The sequence below is a fragment of the Salvia splendens genome, chromosome 12, assembly GCF_004379255.2.
Source record: "Salvia splendens isolate huo1 chromosome 12, SspV2, whole genome shotgun sequence".
Classification (NCBI taxonomy): Eukaryota; Viridiplantae; Streptophyta; class Magnoliopsida; order Lamiales; family Lamiaceae; genus Salvia; species Salvia splendens.
This window is the reverse complement of record NC_056043.1, coordinates 31,863,312-31,889,289: the sequence shown is the minus strand read 5'-3', so window position 1 is coordinate 31,889,289 and position 25,978 is coordinate 31,863,312. Positions and strand designations below refer to the sequence as shown.

Below are 25,978 nucleotides of genomic sequence, written 5' to 3'. Positions count from 1 at the left end.
CCATAATTAAAATTAAAGTTAAAGTTATACTAGTAGTACATACATAATTAAAGTTAAAGTTATACTCGTAGTACATATTTTTAGTTGCATAATTATAAATAGATTAATTGCTACTGTGAATTATAGCATGAATAATGTTTATGTAAGGACGATGTAAAGGTAAAGTGAATATTCCCAATCCCACCAATTCATGGTACTACACTTTTCCTATAAAAATTAGTAGTAATACATCATTGCTTATATTGAATCAAAAAAAAATTATCATTACCAAAAAAATAACAAATTAACATAATTTATTATAAATGTTTCCTTTGTTTCGATACATTTCGTCGCTTAAGCTTTAGATGATGTCATTTTGTTCCATATAGCGGTTCAGTCATCGAATTAAATGTCAAGAGAACAGTTACCATAGTCTCATTTTTCCATTTCTAATTAAGAATTTTAGGAAAAAAATTTACGAGAATTATATGTTAGGCCGTTCTTTTCCCATTAAAGTCGATGATTTAGAAGCCATGTACATAAAAATTGACGTTGTCGAATAACCAAGATAACAATTAGTTCGAATGAAATACTTATTTTGTATCGATTATATTAACATTTCATACTAACACTGTAACACCAACGAATGGTGAAATTTTTTAGTCAATATGAATTATGAAATGAATATTCCCAACAATTTATTTAGTAAGTGGTTGAATGCCAATGATTAGATGTAATTTAGTTGTAGATTCCCACAAAAAGTTTTTTAAAAAATTAATAAAAGACTATGAAGAGACTTTCATAAAGTCTTCGATAAACCTTCATACGAAGTTTCTTCAGAGAGAAGAAATTTCTCAAGTAGAGAGAGAGAGATTCTCACAATCCAAACTGGAATTCCATCGGCAATGGCGCTCCTCAAGTTCGCTCTTCTCTGCATAGATCTTGTTGGCTGGTACGTTTCCTTATTTCGCACATGCATTCGTCATGGTTTTTTTCAGCAATCCCCCTTCTTCTCTATTGATTATCTACTCCGTTTAGCACTGATAATGCATTACGCATATACCTTAACAGTTCAATTGAGTTTTTCAAGTTGATCGGCGTGAAATTCTCGCGTTTCAGTTAGGGTTTTGAGTCCGTATACGTACACACATGCATGTATAATGTATTTCTGCAGATAATACGCTTAAACTAACCTCCTAATCCTCTCGCCCTATGTCTCTTTCCATTTGAACATCTGATGCAGGCCTTCAATTGCTATGGTTTATCCCTTGTAAGTTCTGTCATTCTACAATGTTGCAGAGTGAAGTGTTATTGTACAAGTTTTGACTGAATTGGGATGTTTAGATGATTAAGTGTTGGTGGTTAATTTTTTTGCAGGTTTGTTTCAATCAGGGCAGTTGAGACTGGTTCTGGATACCACATGAGGAAGTTGATCAGATATTGGATAATTTTCTCTTTGTTTTCTCTCTTTGAGTTTGCTTTTGTGAAAGTCATTGAGTGGTAAGTGTTGCTCCTATAGCTGCTTCTGTCGATGATTCCCGATTATATGTATTGAGAATGTTATTATGATAAGTATGTAGCAATTTATTCATGATTATTGCCACTCGACCTTTTTAAGGCATCGGTGTAACTTAATGCTTCTGTATTCGTCTGTATATCCTTGGGTAATGAGCATTTTATTTGAAGGGATTGGGATTCTTGTTTGGTTGCTTACCTCCTATGCCATTTGTTTGATATATGTGTTCAACAACAAGCATGCATATAGAGAATTAAAGAGCGTTGTGATCGTACATACAAGCTCTGTTTCATGTATGGGTTTATGCATTACTTCATTTGTTTTGGACAGGATACCTTTCTGGTCTGGTGTAAGACTTGCAGTTATCTTCTGCTTAGTGATGCCTCAGTTTGAGGGTGCATGTCTTGCCTACCAAGGCCTTGTAGGTTCATTTATTGACAGGTTTGACATGCTAATGGAAGAGAGACTTTGTAAGAGAAGAACATTTTTGGATGTAGTAGACAAATACATCAATGAAAATGGACCAGAAGCTCTGGAAAAGCTCATTGCATCACAGGTTAGCAGCTTTATGACATAATTTGGAACAGTTCCTAGTGAAGTTTTTCTGTGATATTGCTTTCAAGATGAATTATGGAGCTTTAAGTTTCTTCAGGGAGAGTCAGATATTTTTGTAATACAGCGTGATAGGGAAAACATGAGGTTGTTTTAATTTCTTTTTAGTTTAAACTAGCTAGCCATTGGAATTTCACATGTTGTCTTTCTCTTACTCTTGTGGTGAAGAGTGTTCAATTTTCTTGATTTCTTTTCTCAAATTGACACCCCTTTCCATTAAAAATTGGAAACACTCTGAACATCCAGAAATTGCAGGTGTGCTGTAAACATTCAATTTCTTCTGCTCAAATTATGAATGTAGCATATTTTGTTGACTTATTTCTATGTTATACAGATGACACCACCAGAAGCAAGAGTGGAAAATAGATGCCTTGAGACTCCCCTCCTGAAGAAATCTGAGCAAGAATGGACCTGTGGCTTATGTAAGATGACTAGCGTTGGTGAGTCAACGCTGAATGCTCATCTTCAGGGCAGCATGCACAAGTCCAAGCTTGAGATCCTCAGAGCAATCTTGCTTAATGCAAAAGATACAGGATCGTCGCCTTTGGTAACTTGTGAAACTCAATAAGCAAGTTCTTTTGATTTAATTTTCTAAAGTATTGATTTCAAAATTGCTGATTTTGTTACTAGTATATGTATGACTATCTAAGAAAGTACTGGGATTTAGATATTACAAACTGAGCAGCAGTCCCTTATTTTGCCTTTATGCGTTTGAGCATTTCATAGCACATAAGCTTCTGTCAAGTTCTTCATCTTTACTGATCAGTTTAACTTCCTTCCATACCTCCCCACCGATCAATGTTAGCCAATCCCACTCTCACTTTTCCTTTTAGTTTGTTATGCTTGTTAAAAGTTCAATAAAAATCTGTTGACCAGAATTATTTTGCCATTTCTATTTGAAGTGGCAGGTGCAACACACACGTTCATTTTCCGCTGCTTGGGATCTGAGGGGAACATATGCAGCTGCTGAGTTTAAAGAGAGAATGCCACCAAAAGAACCAGAGAACACCCTCCTCAAGAAAGCTGAGCAAGAATGGACCTGTGATCTGTGTAAAGTTACTATGGCAAGTAAGTCAATGTTGAATGCTCATCTTCAAGGGAGCAAGCACAAGACCAAGCTTGAGTCCCCTAAAGCATGCTTACTTGATTCGAAAGATACAGGTCCCTCGCCTTTGGTAATTTGTGAAACTTAGTCAACCTATCACTTTGATTTTATTTTGCTTTAGTATTAATTTTGAATATGTTGCTTTTATTACTAGCGTGTGTAATTTAAATTTAAAGAAACTACTAGGATCTGAAATATGAGAAAATAAGTTGCAATCACTTATTATTCCTTAATACACTTCAAAGATAGCAGTCACTGGCTTCACTCAATTTCTTCATCTTCACGGAGCAGTTTAAATTCCTTTTACACCTCTCAACCTTTTTCGATTATACCAATACTTTTCCTTTCAGTTGTTATGTTTGTTCAAAGTCCAATGGTAAACTGTTGAGCAAGAGTGTCGTATCATTTTTATCTACAATGTCAGGTGGACAATGCACAGTCAATTCCTGCTGGGTGGGATCTGAAGGGAACATATGCAGCTGCTGAGGTTAAACAGATAATGCCGCCAAAAGAAACTGCAGAAAAGTCGGGCCCAGAGACCCCTCTCCATGAGAAAACCCATCAAGAATGGAACTGTGATCAGTGCAAGGTGATAACCACAGATCCGTTAACATTAAACGGTCATCTTCAATGGGGCGAAGACAATGCTAAACTTCAGACTATCCTGAATGAAAGCTTGCTTGATGCAAAAGATACAGGAACCATCTTACCTTTGGTAACTTGTGAATCTCGATCACCCATTTGTTTTGATTTTGATTATTCTCAAGTACTACTACTCCCTCTGGCCCGGCCTAAGCGAGACTTTTCATTTTCGCACATGTTTTGGAAAAGTTAAGTAAGAAAGAGAATAATATGTAGATGGGACTCTCTTCAACAATATTCTCTCTCTTACTTTACTTTCTATTCACTCTAACTATTTATTTTCTATTTCCAAAACACATTCGAAACTGAAACGTCTCGCTTAGGCCGGGACGGAGGGAGTAGTTTTTAAAACTGTTGCTTTTAATCCTGGAATATTTATGAAAATTTAAGAAATTACTTGGATCTTAAATATGAGAAACATAGCAAGCACAAGCAACTATTTCATCTTTACAGGCCAGTTGGTATATTTGTTCAATTCAAATGGAAGACCAATGAGGTCATTTATTCGATTTGCAATGGCAGGTGCAGCACACACAGCCAGTTTCTGCTGCTTGGGATCTGAACGGAACACTTGAAGCTGATAAGGATAAAGAGCTGATGCTACCAAAAGAAACTAAGGAAACGAGACTCCCAGAAACTCCTCTCTTCAAGAAAGCTCAGCAAGAATGGACTGAATTTATAACTACCGTATGTATGATAAATATAAGAAACTACTACGATCTGAAATATGAGAAACTAAGTTGCAATCCCTTATCTTTCCTTTATGCACTTAATAGATAGCAGTCACAGGCTTCTCTCAAGTTCTTCATCTTCATGGACCAGTTTAGTTTTAGTTGACACCTTCTTAACCTTTGTCAATTCTACCAATACTTTTCCTTTTAGTTGTTAAGTTTGTTCAAAGTCCACTGGTAAACTGTCGAGCAAGAATATTGAATCATTTGTATCTACAATGGCAGGCGGAGTATGCACAGTCAGTTCCTGCTGGTTGGGATATGAACGGAACACTTGAAGCTGTTAAGGATAAAGAGATGATGTCACCAAAAGAAACTGCAGAAATGCGACTCCCAGAAACCCCTCTCCTCAAGAAATCTCAACAAGATATGACTGGTGATATGTCCAAGGTTACTACTGAGAGTGAGTTAATGTTGAATGATCATCTTCAAGGTAGCCAACACAAGTCCAAGCTTGAGACCACCTTGAAAGCAAGCTTGCTCGAAGCAAAAGATACAGGACCTTCACCTTCGGTAGCTTGTGAAACTCAATTGTCAACCTATTTTTTAATAATGATATTGAATTTCTGCTTTTATTGCTGCTATATCTATGTTTATAAGCATTTCTATTCTTACATATACTGATATACCTATAATATCCTTATTTATTTCAATTTCTGCGGACAGTATAGTAATTTATTGGGTGGGTGTTCTGATTTTATTTACTTTCTAGTACTAAAAGATAAGAATCATGCTGAGTATGAACTACAAAATTAATATTGAATTCCTCTTTTGTACACTTTCATGACAATTATCACTGTTCCTTTCAGTTGTTATGCTTTGCCACTCTCAATAATCACTGTTCCTTTCAGTTGTTAAGGTTATTAAAAGTACAATGGAAAACTGTTGTGCAAGGTTAATTTGAATTTTCTATCTGCAACAGCAGGTGCAACACTTGCAGTCAGTTTCTGCTGCATGGGATCTGAATGGAACATATGCAGCTTTTGAGGAAGAAAAGATAATGCCACTAAAAGAAGCTGCAGAAAGAAGACTCCCAGCAACCCCTCTCCTCAAGAAAGATAAGCAAGAATGGACTGGTGATCTATGCAAGGTACCTACCGAGAGTGTGTCAACGTTGAATGATCATCTTGAAGAGAGCAACCCCAACTCCAAGCTTGAGACAACCCTGGAAGTAAGCTTTCTTGTACAAAAGATACAGGACCTTCACCTTCGGGAGCTTGTGAAACTCGACCAGCGACCTATTTTCACTCATTTTGTTTTGCACAAGTATTATTTTAAAAAAAGTGCCGGTATCATTTTATTTATAAAAAGAAACCAGTAGGATCAAAATTATGAGAAACTAAGCAGCAATCCTTTTTTCTTTAGGGGATGTTTACTTTTCATGATTGATAAGATACATGATTAAATGTTTTTATCCTCATTACTATGATTTCTCCAATCTTAACCTTGTAAAGAGATAAAGAATCAAACAGAATTAGCTCAAATGATAGAACTTATTGAGGGCCTTGGGATATTCCATAGTTCTGATTCATCTTAGTAAACAATGGATTAGCCAATCCTCAAAATTAAAATGCCCCCTTAAATACTTCAGAGCTGCCATGGGCTTCTGTCAGGTTCATCTTTGTAAACCAGAGTAACTTCTTTCACAACCCCTCTGCCTTTTGCTGATCTCACCCATAACTTTTCCTCTCAATTGTTATGTTTGTTCAAAGTCTAATGGTAAACTGTTGAGCAAGGATAGCATATCATTTATCTACAATGGCAGGTAGAGCGTGCACCTTCAATTCCTGCTGCTTGGGAACCGAAGGGATCATATGCAGCTGCTGAGGCTAAAGAGATACTGTCGCCAAAAGAAACTGCAGAAAAGTGGGGGACAGGGACCCCTCTCCTCAAGAAATCTTGTCAAGAATGGACCTGTGATCTTTGCAAGGTGACAACCCCGGGTGAGATATCGTTAAACGGTCATCTTCAAGGGCACAAACACAAGGCCACGCAAAAAAGGTCGAGAATGCTCAGCAAAAATGGTCGAAAATGGTCAAGGGCGCAAACACAAGGCCAACCCCGTGTGAGAAGTCCAGAGATCCCTCTTGTCGAGAATGCACAGCAAAAATGGACCTCTGATCCATGCAAGGTGATAACCAAAAATAAGATGACGTTAAATGGTCATCTTCAGGAGACAAGACACAAGGACAAGCTTGAGTTCACCATGAAAGAAGGCTTGCTTGAACTTGAAAAGCATGCTGCAAGCAAGGTTAGCAGATTTTCATGATAAAAACAGTTCTTACTAAATATTCTCAGCCATGAACTTTCTGCATTTGACTTTAGGTTTGTATGCTTTTGGACTAAAAACCAGAGATAGATAGAAGAAAAGTGTAACAGAATATGACATGGAACTTGGTTGTGCAGAGATATTGTGAGCTATTTTTGTAAATCATCTTGATTTAGAAGGAAATAATTGCATGCAGTTTGCAGCTCTTAAATCTCATTAGTCATGACACGTAACTGTGATGAATCTTAGTCTATAACTGACCCTATTATCTGGATTTGAGAAGATTAGAGAAATTTGATGATCAATGGTTTCAATCTTAAAATAGATTAACAACATGACTACCTGTTATCATGCATGAATATATGATTATAACCTCAGTACTGAGAAAAAGAAGATTGGTGTTTTCCTATTCGAATCCGTTTGTGAAGTCGCCAATATTTGCTTTTCCTATGGGAACAGAATGGACATGTTGAAGGGAGGGATTCCCATAGAGATGTCCAAGTTGTAAAATCAGAGGCTAGAAATGGTTCCCCGGCAGCTCTAAAAGAGGTAAGTTGTCTTGTGACTTAACCGCGATCTTAATAGTCAATGCTGCATTGGTTTGCTATAGTTTCATAGCAGCTGTTAAACTTTAGAGCAAGCATGTTAATCCATATACATTCACAACCGCATCTGCAGGTGCAGTATATGCAGCCAATTGAGGTTCCCGAATGTACATATTCCAATACTGAGGTTAAAGAGACGAAGCCACCACTGAAAGCAAGTCGCGCAGGAAATCCTCCCTTCAAGAAAGAACGGATTGTTAAGTCAGAGGCAAAAAATGGTTCATCGGCATTACAAGAGGTAAGTTGTCTTGTCATGATCTTTCTTAACATAATCAATGCTAAAGTGGTTTCTCCATATCCATTCGCAACTACTGCATCTGCAGGTGCAGTATGCACAGCCACTCGAGGTTCTCGGACAAACAAATGCCAATACTCTGAGGTTAAAGAGATGCCGCCGCCGCCGCCGCCAGAAGCAAGTCCTGCAGTAACTCCTCCCCTCAAGAAAAAACATATGCCAATACTGAGGTTAAAGAGACGATGCCAATACTGTGACGCCCGACTTTTCCTATTGGCATAATGTCCAAAGTGCATTCGGGTGGGAGGGTGGGTGTATATTCCTTTGTAGGTGTACTCTTTCAGAAGCTCCAATGTAATTGTTATCTCCATGTTGCTCCTGCACGAAAAAAAAAATAAAATAAAACAACATAAAAAAATAAAAAAAATACTCAATTCATAAAATACATCGAAGGAAAGAATTGAGTAAACAAAACCCTCGATTTATTAAGAGAAAAAAAGGAAACTAAAAATTCATTGGGTTGCCTCCCAACTAGCGCCTTTGTTTAAAGTCGTTGGCTCGACTTAGTCTTCTAGCTACAACTCTGAAACAAAAAATAAAATGTTAGAAAACTATACAAAAATAAAAAACAAAAAAAATCCTAAATTAAATAATCAGTTGCCTCCCCGGCAACGGCGCCAAAACTTGATGTGTAATTTTCGAGCTTTTATATTAATGGATTATTAACACACAAGTTTAATAAAATAGCTCTAATATTACAATCTATCTGCAAGAGTACAGAGTCGACTGTAGTACTTCGAGTGTCGAACCACAGGGAGGCGTAGGTTATTTAACAAGAATTGACAAAATTAAAAAAACTAAATTTACAAACTAAGGTACGAAAATGGAGAAAGATGTCACTCCAAGTTGCTCACGAGGCTTGTATTATTCTACACCTTTAACAATGAAACATACGAAGGGATTAAAACATCAACCTAATCGCGTGCACTGAACATGTTTGCGACGCATAATTCACAGTCAGCTGAACACTTGTTCCATGAATTAATTTTCAATGATATTAAATTCCTGCGGAAGCGCGGGAATAAAAGATCATCTACTATAGTCACCTACTTAATCCACTATCAAATTATCCTCTGAACAATTCTAATTCGATTGCAATCAAACAATCAATCATTCCTAAACTATGTTAAAGAGACAATAGCAGAAGAATTAACATCACTACGTTATTAGCCAAAAACATAGTGAATAAATATTGAGCACATTGTTGGACACAAACATATGATATCAATGGTGTGAAAACATCCATACAAGCCTAGATTACAACTTGGAGCAACAAAGGAAGCTTAGCCTAAACACATGGTGAATTTGCAATTAAAACCGTAGGATTTAAGCTCTTGATGAGTGGAGTTGGGATTTGGAGTCGGATCGTCGAAGAGTAGGCCGGACCTTCCTCCTCTCTTCTTCCTCCCTTTTCTCTCCTCTCCCGTCGTCTATCCCTCTCTCTCTCTCCAATCCCCCCTCTTTTTTCCAGAACAGTCGCATCACCTTTTTCTTTTTCTAATCAATTCCTCTCTCCTCCCTTTTTCCTTTTTCCACGCCTTTCTGCCTTTTTTCTTCTTGGAAAAGGAAACTGCCCGTATGAAACTGCCAATTTGCAGTTCAAATCACCTACCCGGCAGGGTAGATTTTTGCAGCTGAAATTTGACCCGGCCGGGTGGCCATCTTTGAGACGTTGCTGGAATTTTCGTGCCTCGCGAAAATCACCCGGCCGGGTGTATTATTGGGCATGAAATTAACCCGGCCGGGTGGCCAATTTTGAGAGCTTTCTGGACAGCTTTTTCACAATCCGAGCTTCATTCTTTGTTTCACCATTTATTTTTCTTCCTACACCACAAAACATACTTTTGAAAGCATCAAACTATATAAATCATGTAAAGTTAGGGGAATAAAAATGTACAATTTGATTCACATCATTACTTCTCTCAAATGCTTCCGCTAAGTAGTTGTCCTTCTTTTGAGTTCTTGTATCACTGGGATAATATTCATTTTTGAGTGGTTGATTGTTGAGATACTCTGATTTTATTCGAGCTATTCCCATTTGTTTCGAGCTATGGTCGAGTTGTGTTGTTTTCCCCCTTCTTCCCCGCTTCTTTAATATTCTCGATCAACCGTGACAAATACTGTGCTTTATATAAGGTGAAAGTCACGGGTGTGAGAGATTTGAATGGCTCATCTTGGAAGCAAACACAAGGCCAAGTTAGAATCACTAAAAAGAAGGAAGGGAAAGCCGGTTGTGTTAGAGATTAGTGGGACATTTAGACACTGGTGCATTCTATGTGTGAAGTGAAGCTGGCTACTGATGTTGATTTGGCTTCTGGGTTTTGATCTATGCAAAACCATTCTTAATACAAAAATGCAGAACCAAGCATACAAAAGTCATTTTTTGGTCATTGTAAGCTTATTTTTACGTCATTATAGTAAGGATGACATGAAATGATCTTAACATGACCTCAAACCCAAAGTTTATAATATGACCTAAAACTGCTTTACAATGACCCTCCGTGTTTTTGTTTAATTATTGACCATTGGATTATCAAATCTCATGGTCAGGATTTGGTCTGGATTTTGTATTGAGATCAAGTTTTGTATTGATCATTTTCCTATATATATATATATACATATATATATATATATATATATATATATATATACCTGTTAGGTTGAGATTTTTTAGCTTAATTGAGAATTGAGATGCATTTTCAGCCACTCATCCACAACATTTTCGAAATGTCAACTGCAAGTAGATTATGTCAACTCGGGGGTATTATCGTCAATAGCCTGCACATCAAATGTCAATAACTTATAGTTGACATTATATGTGTATAGTTGACATGAATTGTATATGTAGTTGACATTATATGTGTGTAGGTGACATGATTTATATATGTAGTTGACATGGATTGTACACATAGTTGACATTATATGTATAGTTGACATGAATTGTATATGTAGTTGACATTATATGTGTTTAGTTGACAAAAAAATATTAAAAAAAGTATTTATTGAATAAAATGTACCATGAAATTACCATTCTGCCCTTTCATAATTAATTTAATCTAAAAATATTTTCCATGTGGCAAATTCTAGACCACTCATTTAATAAAAATGAGTGGCTGATAATGCATCTCAATTTTCAATTAGGCTAAAAAATCTCAATTAATCACAACCCTATATATATATATATATATATATATATATATATATATATATATATATATTTGTATATGCATTATTGAATGCAAGGGATTGAAATATTGAATGAAGGGGATTTGATTTAGAAGATTGTTTCTGTGGAATGAAATGTTTTGAATCAAAGCATGCAGTTAACTCAGGGTTCCAATTGGTGTTATTGTTGTACTATGTCATTAGAAGTAACTAGTATTAACACCCGAGCTATGCACGGGACATAAGAGCTTCAAATAATGAATATAAAATATAATAAATATATAGAAAATAAGAATTGAAAGAAATATGGAGATTTAAAAAAACAGAAATGTACTTATCTTGTCTCACTCAAAATGAAGAAATTACTACTCCCCAGTGAATGAAACATTTATGCAATTTTAATTTATAATCTAAGTAAAGTAAAAACAATAAAATTAATGACAAAAATAAGATGTGTGACTAATGATCAAAGAGTATGAATTAATTAGAATAAGATTTACAAAAAAAATATATGTGTGAGTAAAGATGTTTATTGAAAGTGCTATGCAAGTCATTAATCCAAATAAAAGGTAAATTAATATATAAATTTAATAGCTTAATTTATAAAAAAATAATTTGAAAAAAATATATGGAATATTAGACATATCCACATTAAATATATGAATAATTTAAATCATAAAAATTTAAAACTTCTTTGAGAAGTCAAGTTAGAAAATTTGTATTATCCAATAGTCACATTTTAGTTGACTGTTTATTTATTTCTTTTAATTTCAGACCATAGCATAACTTGATATACATTTTCAAAGACTAAATGAATTTTTTATATTGGAAAGAATAAATTTCTTACTTCCCGCCACATATACGTATAAAAAGTAAATTACTACTATCACTTAAAATAACGATAATATTTTATGCATCTTGTTTGTTTTGAATAATGTGAGAATTTACACTACTCTTTATATTTAAAAGTATTGCAATAAATGATTAAATCTCAATTTTATCCTAAATAAATGGAAGGCAAACTAAACTCTCTAGCACAATTCCAATTTAACTCAAATATAAGGCTAATTAATATATAAATTTAATAACTTAATTATAAAAAAATTTAATGGTAGTGCACTATTTAAATGTGTTTTAACACTTCTTCAAGAAGTTAGCATTTTATTGGGCTATTATTTGCCCAATTGTTTTTGTCTTAAAAAATTATTTTTGAATAGAAGACACCTCATCTTTTCATTTTCCCTCCAAAAAGGGTATTTAGGACTTTTCATCAAACTTGCACTTTAGACTAGTATAGATTTTCTCTTTTTTAGAACATAAATTTTCTTTTCTACATTATTAAAGAAGAGAATAATAACAATATTTTAATTAGGACGAAGAATTATACTTTATAACATCATATTTTATCTCTCTCGTCCACATTAATTGATAGTATTCCCTAAATCCCAATCTAGCAAAGATGTACATATTCCACATTAATTGATAGTATTCCCTAAATCCCAACGTAGATGATCGCCTTTTTTATTTGTTCCAATCAAGATACTTATTACTAAAAATAGAAACATATTTATCAGTACTTTCTCTCTCCACTTCTCAAGAAAAAATAATATTATATAAAATCTGTGTCAGCCAATAAATGAGTCATTTTCCTTGCGATGGAGGGAGTACGTGTTTTTAGGGATATTAGTTCCTTTGTAAAATTTCGTGGTTAAGAGAGTGCAATAACATGCTTCCTTTATCAGAGTCCTTTGGTGCTAATTTATTATTTAATCATATAACACCAGCAAATCATAATCTGATTAGAGGTCTACATACAGTCGCAACAGTTTGAAACGAGAGCTTTTTTGGTGTAGAAATCAAGTTTTTTGGGAAGTGGGCATAGCAAGAGAAACTCCACCAGGTAAATCCTTCCACTGTTGAGTCACTGTCTTTATCTGTGTGTAAAACTGGACTCCAGCCTTACCTGATATATTCATCCCAACCCCATAAATTATTAGTAAATCAAAATCATGCATTTTCACACACAATCACAACATGTTAAGAGGAAACTACGCTTTTTTACCATAGAAATTGAGGTCGCCAGCAAACGAAGCCTTGGAGCCGGTAAATGAGAAGAAGGGCAATGGAACAGGAATAGGGACATTTATACCCACCTGAAATATGGAAACTTGTATTACAAACCAATTTTACAAAGTGGGTTTGATTCAGCTGGGTTTGATTCATCTGATAAGGCGGATGAAATTCGTAATTTTAAAATAAAACGATTTGGTACCTGGCCTGCTTCTATCTCAGTTTGGAACTTTCTAGCAACTATTCCGGATGATGTAAAAATAGCAGCACCATTTCCGTATCTGCAGAAACAAGGATGGCATGATTACTCAACTGTAGTTCTTTAATAAGGAAAAGTTGATCAAAGAAAAAGAGGAAGTACTTGTTTCTGTTGACTATGTTGATTGCCTCGTCCAAACTGTTAGCCTGATAAGCAGAAGATTATCAATCAGCGATGAAGTCACACGATGGATTAGAATTAGAGCTGTTAATGTTAATTTACCTGCATGCAAATAAGGACAGGACCAAATATCTCCTCCTGGAAGTCAAAATGAGGGATTAATGTGTGTTTGTGGAAAAGCTTTCAGAAAATTACGAGAAGATGGCCAAGATTTATTTATACCTTATAACATTCCATATCAGCTGTGACATCAGCTAAAATGGTGGGGCCAACAAAGTTGCCTTGTTCATATCCTGGAACCTTCAAGTCATCAAAGAAGGCAATGTAAGCATTTTGTGAGTGGGCAAAAAAGTTAAACATCATTAAGCATATTTGGTACATCTAAATTTGTTAAAAGTATTACTGTATTGTTTCCTAAATCCTAATTGTCTTCAGAAGAAACTATGCCGAATAGTTCTGGAATTCTTTCATGAAAAATACCTAGATCAATAGGGTGAATATTGTAATTTGGCATGCATTCTTCGAAGTATACTGAAGGATCTGTAGTCCAAATTCTGTTGCCCCCTTTATATTAGTTTGAAACAAGTATCTTGGACCTTTCACGACCAACATGATTTATAAAAACAAGGAGAATAAGTAATTCTCTTTGAAGTTCTCAATTCCCTTCTATGTTGACTTTCACCCTTATATATCGTGGAGAACTAAACATATCATGAAGAAGCTGGACAAAAGCTGTCGCATGCAAGTCATGCCATTTCGTGATTCTGAAAGTCACGGATAAGAAAGTACCTTAATGTTTCTCCCATCAAGCAGTAATCTTGCTCCACTTTCGACCCCACTCTGAACTAATCTGCATACTCTTTCCTTTGCCTGAGAAAATTTACAGTTAAAAGAAGTGAAGCTGGACAGAATTGGCGAGAATAATAAAAACAGACAGCTTCTGAGCCTTATGAGATAATAAGGGACTAGATGAATTGTAGATAAACATCTTTATCAATTCAGTATGAAGACTGGTAATTCACCTGCTTACTGATGACTGGACCGAGGTCTGCTTCTGGATCTGTTCCAGCACTAACTTTAAGGGCTTTGGCGCGCTCTACTATCTTTTCTTCCCTACGAAGATTTAAGGATTGATACAATTGTTAATCTTTTCATACTGAAATGACTGGATAAAGGCATGCATATTTTGAACTCTACATTTCCCCTGGTATAATGTTGAAGTATGCTAGATGACAAAATCTCCAGAGCATATCATTATCAACATATTTGAATCTATTGACCAATCATGTCCGCTAAAAATACATACAGCTTTTCATTACAAAGTTAGTCAACCTTTATACAGTCTGTCAAGAAGACTATGAGGAAGAATCTGAGAACAAGATGGTATAAAATTGATGGATATACCAGAATTTTGAATCTCCAACAAAAACAACAGTGCTAAGTGCCATGCATCTTTGTCCAGCAGCACCAAAACCAGCTGCCACTAATGCGTTTAGCGTGGCATCTATATTGGCATCAGGCATCACGACCCCATGGTTCTTTGCTCCCATATTGGACTAAAAGTTTGCCAGTGTGCACTTATTTTAGAAATCATTTGATCAAATATTTATCAAAAACTGAGGAAAAAAACCAGCATGCTCGTGAGTAGATCAACACACAGACCTGAACACGTTTTCCGCTAGCTGATGCCCTTGAATAGATATGCATGCCAGCCTTAAAAATGGGAATACATGTCAGTGCATAATCATCACATAACCAGTCATCAAGAGAGTTTTAAGTGTTACATTCAAGAACATTGGAAACAACATATTACAAGTATCTGTGCACAACCTTGCACATGAAAGCATCCGTGTGTGTGTGTGTGTGTGTGTGTGTGTGTGGTGAGAGAGAGAGAGAGAGCTGTGAAAAGAATTGGTGGGGGTGGGGGTGGGGTGGGGGAAAAGTCAAAGAGATTCATAAGATGATGAAAAAGGTCAAGATCAGGGTATCCATGAGTGAAGACAGAGTTTACAGGAGGTGTTAATGAGTACATAGGAGGACATGCATGTTGCCTCATTTCAGGTTGTTGTGCTGTTCAGAAAAGACTAACAAGAGTTCAGGAACCTTGGACCTCAAGAATATGACCTAAATGTGTTTGATAATTTTACCCATACACATCTGCTTTATATACTTCATATTCCACTCGAGATCAATCATTTTCTTTTTCCCTTCTCGAAGAAACTGGAAAGGTCTACCAGACACCAAATATGAAACAGAACGAATAGTCAATATAGAGGAGGGGAGGACTAACTGTATTTGAACCAACAAATGACACAGCTCTAATATCTTCATCATCACAAATTGCATTAACAGTGTCCTGAAAGAAAGAAAGAGCAACAAAATTCTGTTAGAACAACGGAGTGGTGTTTCTTTGACTTGTGACACACTGTTTTCTTAATTACAAACATATTTGATGGCATACACGAGGAAATACTTAAGAGGATTGAAATATGTGGGCATACATTGGTGCCATGGACAATGTTCAGAACACCGTCAGGCAAACCAGCCTCCATTGCTAATTCTGCAAGAATCATTGAAGCCCCTAAAAAAAGCAAGAAAGAAAGATGAGAAACACAGAAAAATAGATATATAGCAAGTGGAATAATAGCACAGGCGTCAAGACAATGCATATTTCTGAGATGAAGGGAAATCACCACTGTGTTTAGTGATCTCATACTATTAGAAGCAAATAAAAAAATGAGGTATACTTATATTCTTTATTAGTACTATTTTCTAAAAGGAGGAGTTAAAACCAAACTATCAAACACAAAGATATGCAGATGTGAGCACGAATTTACATCTTAAGTCTTAACAAATTGGAGTGGATAAGTGCCTGGGAAGCCAGTCAATCTCTTCTTAAGTTGTTAGTGTAACGGTGTCCTTTATGCCTAAACAATTATTTTGCAGAGTTATTTTGCTCAAAAAAAAGTTGGGTAAGGATCTACTGACTTGGTCAATACTCTCGATTTGATTCATACAAGAACAAAAAACTGATATTGTCTACATAATTCACATGCATGATATAACAGTAATAATCATTTCCTACTTAGTAACTTCAGTGGACAATGAGTTTTCATACATCCAAATATAAACACGACTCCACTAGCATGCTAGCAACAACTTATATCTGAAAGTCTGGGTCTGATCAGCACATACGAGATAAGATTGATTTTCATAAGTTTAAATCTATAAGCATGTATGACCTAGTTATCTGTAATATAGTCTAAGAACTACTGCTTCCAACTAAACTTCTTCTGGGTTTTCATGCACAAGAATACTATATTAAAATATATCAATAGAATACTTTAAAAGAATATAGCACCTGGATCTTTTTCAGATGGCTTTAGAACAAATGTGTTTCCACATGTGACTGCAACAGGAATCATCTGCCACGTAACATTAAAAAGAAATGACTTCTTATGAACAATTTTTCATGTCAGCACTTCTATCTCAAAAAATTGAAATGAAATTCAGAAGACGGTCATATGTATTTCTGAATTAAAGGGCAACAAAAAAAAGGCTTTAGTTTATGGAAATATCTTGAGAATAATATCAAAGAGAGGAAAACATACCCATAAGGGAATCATTGCAGGGAAGTTGAACGGGCAGATCCCAGCACAAACACCTAGAGGTTCTCTAATGCTATAGGTATCGATTCCATTTGAGACGTTCGATACATACTCTCCCATCTGTAGAGTTGCCATGCCACATGCATGTTCCACCACCTCTTCAAGGAAGATCATCATAGCAAAGACTCAACAACAAGCAATACATTGTCTATCTGAGAAAGAAAGAGAACAAACAGAACACTAACCTAGCCCTCGGAACACATCTCCTTGAGCGTCCTTTAATGTTTTTCCTTGTTCTGTTGTAATGCTCAAGGCAAGCTTATCCTACATTAAGAATCCATCCTTCTTATCGTCAATATCAACCACATAAAAAAAGAAGTTAGTTGATAGAATTAACCATGTTTTTACGAATGAGTTCTTGGAGCTTCAACATGACGCGCTGCCGTGTTGTAATAGGTGTGTTCCGCCAGGATGGAAATGCCTCTTTTGCAGCAGATACTGCAGATTTGAACTCCTGTTTTGTTGTCAGAGGCACTTGTGAAACAACCTCTTGGGTTGCCTACATTAAAAAAATCAAGTAAGAGGGAGTCGACACAAAATGTCAAAAGAACAGTTACTAACTCAAACATGCAAATGCTCACTTACAGGATTTATGACATCAATGGCGTCGGAGGAATGTGAGTCTACAAACCTACCTCCAATTAGATTTGGAACCCTCTGCACAGACATGAATTCTCAGGCGCATAAGCAACGAAAAATACATTTAGAACTTTACTGACATTACTGAATGCAAGTATTTTCTTAAACCTACAACTATTGATTTATGGGAGAGCTAGTAGTCGAAAATCACTAGTCCAAACTCCAATCCACGAGCGTTTCCCATGCCCCATTGGTCATGCAAGGCTAAACTACAACAATTTGTCTCTCCAAATGTGATTTGTGAACCATCCCAAGAGACTTACTTAGAGTGCAGCTACAGGTAACAGATACAGATTTCTCACCATGGCATCACAATTCACATACATACATGCAAAGCACACAGTCGTATGATTCAAAAACCTGCACACCAACCTTCAAAATTTGCTCACTCTACTCTCAGTTCTAACTTCTAACAACTAGAAAAGAAGCAAAAAAGTACTAACAATTACCAGTTCCTCCCAAATTTCAACAAATAAAAAAGTAAAATACAATCCAAGAACTCACCAGCGAGCTGCCAGGCCTCGAAGACTGCTGAGCAACAGTCGAGAAACGAGAATTTACAGCCCCAAATATCCCGGGACTCAACCTCCTCATATTTCTCGCTACATTAAACCAATTTCAGCAGCACACTTTTTTAAATAAAGCACCACACATGCACACCAAACAGCTAAAATAGAAATTCAAATCACACGATCCATAATTTGAAGATGCAACTCAATCTAGTCATCCAGACTCAACCTAAACAAACAATCAATACTGAAAACAAGCAAAAACCTATATCCATCTAACCAGCAGTATTCGTGAGCTCATCAAAATTACAATCTGGTAGTGTGAAGATTGAACTAGTTACCTCGCTGGATCGAAAACTTCAACATTTCTAGTTTTGGTTGAAGATTTTTGCCGAAGAAGTGAAAATGCAGCGTGCCACTCTCTCTCTGCTTATTTTTTATACGGATCAATCATTTTTATAGGTTATTTTGGATTAATTTATTCGATGCTGAGTTGGATTTCTTTTGCACTAGTGTTTTATATTGGTAATCTTTATCCATTTGGTGAGAGAAAGGGATCATTTTACGAACTAATTGCATTTCTTTATTAGGTAGTTTTATTTATTATGTGCATGATTTACTTTCTCTTTTGTATATTTTGTTTTTATTATCATAAATTTGTTTATGAGAATAATGATTGAATGTATCATGATCTTTATTCTTTTATGAGTTTATTATCTCAATAACAAACTTGAATTTCATAATTTATCCATTTTATTCTCTGCAATTGTTTGGGTTAGTAATGTCATAGTTTGATGAGATTAAGCAATTTCGAAGTGAATACGAGAAATACAGATATTTTTAAATTATAAATGAGAAAAAAAATCTAGACGGGGGATATTCCTATCAAAATCTTTCTTGTTCTTGCAAATCTGACTACTTTTCTTATTTATAATAACTAAATCGAATATAGAAATTTATTAATTAGAATCAAGTTACTTTCTTTATCTATAATTAAAACAAAACAAAATAAAATTTTAATAATTGAAAATAAGAATACTTTGTCGTATCACAATCGTAGTTAACACAAACATGGCATTATATCATTTCTTTTAAGTTGTCAATGTAATTAATCACTTTCAGACGTATGAATTATACTCCCTCCGACTCTAAGAATACTTTCTCGTATCACAATCGTAGTTAACACAAACATGGCATTTATACTCCCTAAACTCTATGCAGTAGAGCATTTCTTTTCAGCACAAAATTTAAAAAAAATTGTTTTAAATAAGTGAAGTAAAAAGAGAATAAAATAGAAAGAAAAAAAATAGAGGGATAAAGATAGAGTAAAGTAAGAAAGAGTAAAATACTTTTTGTTAAAAAAGAAAATGACTCGTGGCACAACCTAAAAACGAATATGACTCAGCTACGTAGGGACGACGAAGACAAAGGGGAGTAAAGTTTTATTTAGGCATGAATTATAGGGTTTCACTCTTTTGAGTTTGCGACTTCAATTCATGACTACAATTCCCAACTAAAAATCTCCCAAATCACTATGAGTATTTTTCTTTGAATTTAATGAACAACATCAACATAGTTGGATGTTAAAAGAAAAAAAAGGAGTTCACAATCATCAATCAATCTTGCTCAAATTGGGCTTCTCCACGAAGCGCATCGTGAATTCCCCAACTTTTTCCACGGTGCCTCTCTTCCCGGCCATCAGTGTCAAACCATATCAAAAGGGAATATCCCACAAAGAGAGAAGATTGCACAAAATCAGTGATAGACTAGGATTGATTACATTGTATTAATTCCTAGAATAGATTGATTACAATTTATTGTAATTACCATAGATAGGGAAATAACTTCCCTATAAACTGAGGGGCTGTAAATAGTTGATTAATCAAGCAATACAGACAATCTTCCACTCTTAATTCCTTTTGCCAATATGCAAATCATCTCCTCTCTCGATTACCATCTCTAAGATGGTATCAGAGCAGTATCGATCATGTGGATCGGTCACTAACGTGACACCTTCCGCAGAAAACTTCACAAATACAAAAATCGTGAGTACAATCCAAATACCCCATATTCTCGATTCTGAATAACTCCTTGAATGCATATCAAAGTTGATTGCTCAATACAAAGAAACAACCTACCAGCGGTGCAACGAACAACATGCCGCCGCTGCTGGGAGAGGATCAACATCCTCCATCAATGTTGCAACCGGGACAAAATCAGTCCCTCCAGCCACCGAAAGAAGATCTGCAGCACAAGCAGCGGCCGCCGCTGTGAGGAGAGAGCCAACGGCTGCCTACGCCGGGAAGGAACTTACCACCTTCGTCACGCGTCGCCAACCTCCATCAGCTATCTCAAATCAGCAGCCTGCTATCCAGGCTTCAGTATCAGTTTCTGGTCAGATTGGTCAGAACCAAATAAGAAAACAGCAGCTTAACACTTCAATTGCCGCTCAATTGCCGCCGCATACAGCTTCCCAGCCACTTTCCCTTCACCAGCACCCTATGCCTTCATTGCCCACTCAACAACCTCTGCCAAATATTGGCAGCCAGTATATGCCCCTCCAACCGCCACCGCCACTGCCAAACCAACCTCCATCATATGCCGAAGTGGTATCCAATTCCGGCGATAGAGACAAGGCAGCAAGGTTCCCCACTGAAGAGGACTCGGCGGAGAGAACGGCTGGGGTTTCACTGAAGGGGGAGGCAGCTGGGTTTCATGGAAGAAACGAGATCCTTTCCAATAAATCCTCCAAGTTTCAACCCTCACAAATCGGCCCCAAACCTTCCCGAAAATCCCAATTCGAACCCCAAGCCGAAAATACCTCCCGAAATCCACCCCCAATCTCTCAAAAATCCGCCTCTGACCCCCGAGCCGAAAATACTTCTCTGATTCTACCCCAAAAATCCCATAAAACACGAAACCACCCCAGAAAACCTGAAAATTTCACTCTGGACCCCCACAAAACCCGAAACATCCAATCTGACCCCCACACAGCAAAAACATTACAGATTGCACCCCAAATTTGTGAAAACCTTGGAAACCTACCATCTATATCTTGTAAAAATTCCTTTGATGCCTTAGCTTGTTCCTCTATGTCCCAAACAGGCCCTAAAGATACCCATTGGATTTTTGATTGTGGCGCAACTGACACGATGTCGTTTGATGCATCTGATTTTCAAACTATCTCAAAATCCACCAAGTCCTATGTCCAGACGGCCAGTGGGGACCTAGCCCGGGTCCAAGGGGCAGGCACAATTAATATTTCGCCCACTTTATGCCTATCTAATTGCCTTTTTGTGCCATCATTATCACATAAGCTCCTCTCTATTAGTCATGTGACTAAAGAACTGAATTGCAAGTTACTGATGCAACCTCAATTTTGCATGCTACAGGATATCAAGACGGGGACGATAATTGGGCGTGGCACTGAGCGCAACGGACTGTACTATGTGGATGAGATAGCCCAACAGAGTGTTGCAATGCTGACTCACGGACCAACGGACAGGCAGGCTTGGCTTTGGCATCGTCGGTTAGGACATCCATCCATAGGGTATTTACGCATGCTTTTTTCCTAAGTTAGCGACCTCTATGAATTCCTTCCATTGTGAAACTTGTTTGCTAGCCAAAAGTCACAGACATACTTTTAAGTTGAATAATACAAGAATGAAAACTCTTTTTGCTTTAATACATTCTGATGTTTGGGGCCCCGCTCCTATTACTGGGGGACAAGGTTTTCGATATTTCGTGCTCTTTATTGATGACTATTCTCGCATGACTTGGATTTATTTCTTGAAACATAAGTCCGAAGTGTTTGACAAATTCACTGAATTCTTTACCCTAATCCAAACTCAATATCACCAAACAATTCAAATCCTTAGGTCAGATAACGGGGGGGAGTTTGTCAACGGAAAAATGCAAAACTTTTTCAGGGAAAAGGGATTAGTTCACCAAACATCATGTGCCTATACTCCCGAACACAATGGGGTTGCAGAAAGAAAAAATCGATATATCTTAGAAATCACCCGAGCCCTTCTCCTTGACTCCAAAGTACCCAAGTCCTTTTGGCCCGAAGCTGTAGCTACATCAGTGTACCTTATGAACCGCTTACCCACTGGGATCCTAAACTTCAAAACTCCCCTCGACATTTTTTCCCAACACTTTGAACTTCCATCATCCTTGTCTTTAGAACCCAGGGTGTTCGGGTGTACTGTCTTTGTTCATATCCCTAAACACGAACGTACCAAATTTTCCCCATGTGCCCTAAAATGTATGTTTCTTAGCTATGGAAAAAATCAGAAAGGGTATAGGTGCTATGACCCAACCACTCGCCAGATACATACCACCTTGAATTGTGATTTTGTGGAAGGAGAATTCTTTTACAGCCAATCTAGTAGTCAGGGGGAGACACCAACTTCAGATGAACATCCGAATAGTGACTTACTAAATTGGCTACCTACACCCATACCCAACACTGTTCCAAGGGAAAACCACTCTGGGGGAGAGTCATCGCCAGATCCTGTCACAGAGGTTGGTCCAACAGACGAGGTTAACAGCACCACCGGGCCGTCAAACCCAGTAGTACAGAACGAAGTGCAAAGTGACATTGACCAGAGATCAACCCCGGCTTTGAATCCTGAGGTACATAATTCCAATATTGATAGCATTTCTCCTGAAAGTACTAATATGGATAGGAACAATGAGGCCGAATGTGGAACGAGTAGAGGTGATGGAGATACGGAACAGTCATATGAGCTACCTCCAAGAAGTACAAGAGGAGTCCCACCTCGGAGGTACTCACCAGATTGGAAAGGAAGAAGGGGCAGATATTCTATGGCGAATACCGCACAAGGACAATTATCAGAAATGGCCCGAGCATTCGAAGCCGCCCTGTACGAAGAAGAGAAAATTCCTCTATCATTTGAGGAGGCATCAAGACACAAGCACTGGAGAGAAGCTACGAAGAAAGAAATAGATGCACTCATCAAAAATGAAACGTGGGAGAAGTGCACATTACCTAATGGGAAGAAGCCTGTTGGATGTAGATGGATTTTTACCATCAAAAGAAGAGCAGATAGTTCAATCGAGAGATACAAGGCGAGGCTTGTGGCGAAAGGATACACACAAGTATATGGAATAGACTATGAAGAAACCTTCTCCCCAGTTGCCAAGCTTAACACGGTTCGAGCTTTACTGTCTGTAGCAGCATGCAAAGATTGGCCCCTACATCAGTTCGACGTCACCAATGCCTTTCTTCATGGAGAATTAGAAGAAAATAAAGAAGTATATATGGAAGTGCCACCGGGTTGTGCGGCAGATTTCAGAACAGGACAAGTGTGTCGTTTGAGAAAAACATTGTATGGACTAAAGCAGTCCCCAAGAGTCTGGTTTGGAAGATTTTGTCAGACTATGGCCAAACAAGGGTTCAAACAGAGTCAGTCAGACCACACACTCTTCACGAAAAAAAGGGGAGACAAGATTACATGCCTAATTATCTACGTAGACGATATGATCATCACAGGGGATGATAGTGAGGAAATTCAAAGCCTGCGAGAGAATCTATTCAAGGAATTTGAAATGAAAGATCTTGGAGCATTGAAATACTTTCTTGGAATTGAAGTGTTAAGATCGAGGCACGGAATAATTCTAAGGCAAAAGAAGTACGTCCTTGATCTATTGGCAGAGACGGGCCTATTGGAGTGCAAACCGGCAGAAACTCCCATGATCCCAAACCACGGCTTGAAGATAGAAGAAGGAGCCGTACTTACAGATCGTTAACGGTATCAACGATTGGTAGGGAAGCTTATCTATTTATCCCACACTCGGCCAGATATTACTTATGCAGTTGGCATAGTTAGTCAGTTCATGCACCAACCACAAGCTGACCACATGGATGCCGCCTTGAGGATTGTTCGATATCTGAAAGGGACGGTAGGATATGGAGTGTTCTTAGCTAAGAAAGAAACTCTAGAAATCGACGGATACACCGATGCAGATTGGGCAAGTAACCCCGTCGATAGAAAGTCTACATGAGGCTACTTCACCTTCGTTGGAGGCAACCTTGTCACTTGGAGAAGCAAGAAACAAAAGGTGGTGGCCTTGTCTAGTGCAGAAGCTGAGTTCAGAGGAATCAAAAGTGGACTTATGGAAATAATGTGGTTAAGGAGGTTGTTAACGGAAATTGGCTACCCACCTACGAGGAAAAGTCAATTATTTTGCGACAACAAAGCAGCAATCAGCATCTCAGAAAATCCGGTGCAACATGACAGAACTAAACATGTGGAAGTTGACCGTCACTTCATTAAAGAAAATCTCGAGGCAGGTACCATTGAGTTCCCATTTGTACGATCAGAAGAACAGTTGGCAGACATCTTGACCAAGGCAGTTCATCCGAAAGCTTTCAAGGAGATTTTAGGCAAGTTGAGTATCGGAGATACCGTTTCTCAACTTGAGGGGGAGTGTCAAACCATATCAAAAGGGAATATCCCACAAAGAGAGAAGATTGCACAAAATCAGTGATAGACTAGGATTGATTACATTGTATTAATTCCTAGAATAGATTGATTACAATTTATTGTAATTACCATAGATAGGGAAATAACTTCCCTATGAACTGAGGGGCTGTAAATCGTTGATTAATCAAGCAATACAGACAATCTTCCACTCTTAATTCCTTTTGCCAATATGCAAATCATCTCCTCTCTCGATTACCATCTCTAAGATATGCCGTTCTTCAGCAACAGTATGTCGCCGGCCTCCACCGCCTCGCACTCGTCGCCCCACAGCTGGAAGTTCACGGCGGCGACCAGAGCGAGGCAGGTTTTGCGCTGGTTCTTCACAGTCACGTGGCCTTTCTCGACGACTATGAATTTCGCGTTGATGTTGTTTTCGGCGGCTGGCTGGGACGATGCTTTTCAGCGGCTGCAGCTGCACCGTCGTTTCGCCCTCCATCGGAATCGGTTGTGGGATTTTGTGGTCCGTGTCGTTTGATCGAACACTTGGTGACCCAAATTTGCAGTTGAAAACACCTCCAACCATACACCCAACATTGTTACTCCAAAGATGGAGTAGCAATTTACCAAACGCAAATTATTTCTGATAATTGCAAATAAAGCCCTCTTTGTATTGCTAAATTATTTCTGATAATTGCAAATAAAGCCTCTTTGTATTTTCGAATAGAGGAAGGAGAATATCTGGAAGAACTTATTTGTTGAAGAAAGATGAACAGAGAGATGAACCAGAAACATTTAGAGCATCCGCAGCGGTGACGGTCGTCGCCACCGCCGTCCGTGCCAGCGGCAAGGAGAAGGGTCGCCGCCGCTGCGCTCGCGCCGCTGGCACGGCGCTGCTCGATGTATCGAGCACGTCCGTGCCAGCGGACGCACACGTGGCGGCACGGGATTGGGCAACGGCGTAGCCGTTGCATTCAAAAAATTTTTTTTAAAAAAATCGGTATTTAATTATAAATAATGCTAAAAAATAAAAAAAAAATTATTTTCCAAATCCCAAAAATATGGCCGTTTTTTTCCCGTTTTTTCTGAATTTTTTTTATTTTTTTTTTATTTTTTTTCCCAAAATCATCTATAAATACACACATTCATCAGTCATTTATCACATCAATTCATCTCTCATTCATCTCTCATTCATAATTCTTATACAAACTATCAACACATTCAACCTTCACTCAAAACATCAAATGGATTTCACTCATCTCATGGCGGAAGCGGAGCGCGAAGAACAAGAATACTACGGACAACATCGTGCCGCTTACGAAGCATATGTCGCGGCGAATACCCC

The 25,978-nt window shown here is 37.4% G+C and overlaps 2 protein-coding genes and 1 pseudogene across 7 annotated transcripts; 1 reads left to right on the top strand and 2 right to left on the bottom strand.

Annotated features, from left to right (window-relative positions):
- Positions 1-786: 786 nt before the first annotated feature.
- LOC121758595 lies at positions 787-8,139 on the top strand. 5 transcript variants are annotated; one of them, XM_042153964.1, is made up of 14 exons: positions 787-931; positions 1,223-1,249; positions 1,357-1,479; positions 1,826-2,051; positions 2,442-2,654; positions 3,010-3,282; positions 3,637-3,927; positions 4,377-4,541; positions 4,811-5,098; positions 5,508-5,756; positions 6,351-6,836; positions 7,314-7,403; positions 7,533-7,697; positions 7,783-8,139. In XM_042153964.1, the coding sequence occupies exons 1-14, from the start codon at positions 885-887 to the stop codon at positions 7,885-7,887; spliced, it is 2,748 nt and encodes a 915-aa protein (XP_042009898.1). In that variant the 5' UTR covers positions 787-884; the 3' UTR covers positions 7,888-8,139. The 5 variants fall into 5 exon arrangements, with proteins under 5 accessions (XP_042009898.1, XP_042009897.1, XP_042009896.1 ...); XM_042153963.1 differs by lacking the exon at positions 787-931 and having other exon boundaries at positions 1,224-1,249; positions 1,357-2,051; positions 3,016-3,282; XM_042153962.1 differs by lacking the exon at positions 787-931 and having other exon boundaries at positions 1,224-1,249; positions 1,357-2,051; positions 5,511-5,756.
- Positions 8,140-12,653: 4,514 nt separating this feature from the next.
- On the bottom strand, positions 12,654-18,681 carry LOC121759450 (methylmalonate-semialdehyde dehydrogenase [acylating], mitochondrial). 2 transcript variants are annotated; one of them, XM_042155026.1, is made up of 19 exons: positions 18,526-18,681; positions 18,180-18,277; positions 17,622-17,693; positions 17,374-17,535; positions 17,222-17,300; positions 16,980-17,134; positions 16,730-16,793; positions 15,870-15,949; positions 15,659-15,724; positions 15,031-15,081; positions 14,773-14,924; positions 14,391-14,481; positions 14,158-14,238; positions 13,591-13,668; positions 13,471-13,506; positions 13,351-13,394; positions 13,192-13,270; positions 12,982-13,072; positions 12,654-12,882 (listed from the first exon to the last, which is right to left on the bottom strand). In XM_042155026.1, the coding sequence occupies exons 1-19, from the start codon at positions 18,548-18,550 to the stop codon at positions 12,776-12,778; spliced, it is 1,611 nt and encodes a 536-aa protein (XP_042010960.1). In that variant the 5' UTR covers positions 18,551-18,681; the 3' UTR covers positions 12,654-12,775. The 2 variants fall into 2 exon arrangements, with proteins under 2 accessions (XP_042010960.1, XP_042010961.1); XM_042155027.1 differs by lacking the exon at positions 18,180-18,277 and having other exon boundaries at positions 18,526-18,609.
- Positions 18,682-19,796: 1,115 nt separating this feature from the next.
- LOC121757897 lies at positions 19,797-25,132 on the bottom strand (annotated as a pseudogene).
- Positions 25,133-25,978: the final 846 nt, after the last annotated feature.

Coding starts and splice junctions, on each gene's coding strand:
- LOC121758595 (XM_042153961.1), top strand. CDS start 1,614: ATGCTTCTGTATTCGTCTGTATATCCTTGGGTAATGAGCATTTTATTT. Junction 3,283..3,636: donor ATACAGGTCCCTCGCCTTTG/GTAATTTGTGAA, acceptor CTACAATGTCAG/GTGGACAATGCACAGTCAAT. Junction 7,698..7,782: donor GTTCATCGGCATTACAAGAG/GTAAGTTGTCTT, acceptor CTGCATCTGCAG/GTGCAGTATGCACAGCCACT.
- LOC121759450 (XM_042155026.1), bottom strand. CDS start 18,550: ATGTTGAAGTTTTCGATCCAGCGAG. Junction 18,278..18,525: donor GAAGTTTTCGATCCAGCGAG/GTAACTAGTTCA, acceptor GGTTTAATGTAG/CGAGAAATATGAGGAGGTTG. Junction 13,073..13,191: donor CTGAGATAGAAGCAGGCCAG/GTACCAAATCGT, acceptor TCCATATTTCAG/GTGGGTATAAATGTCCCTAT.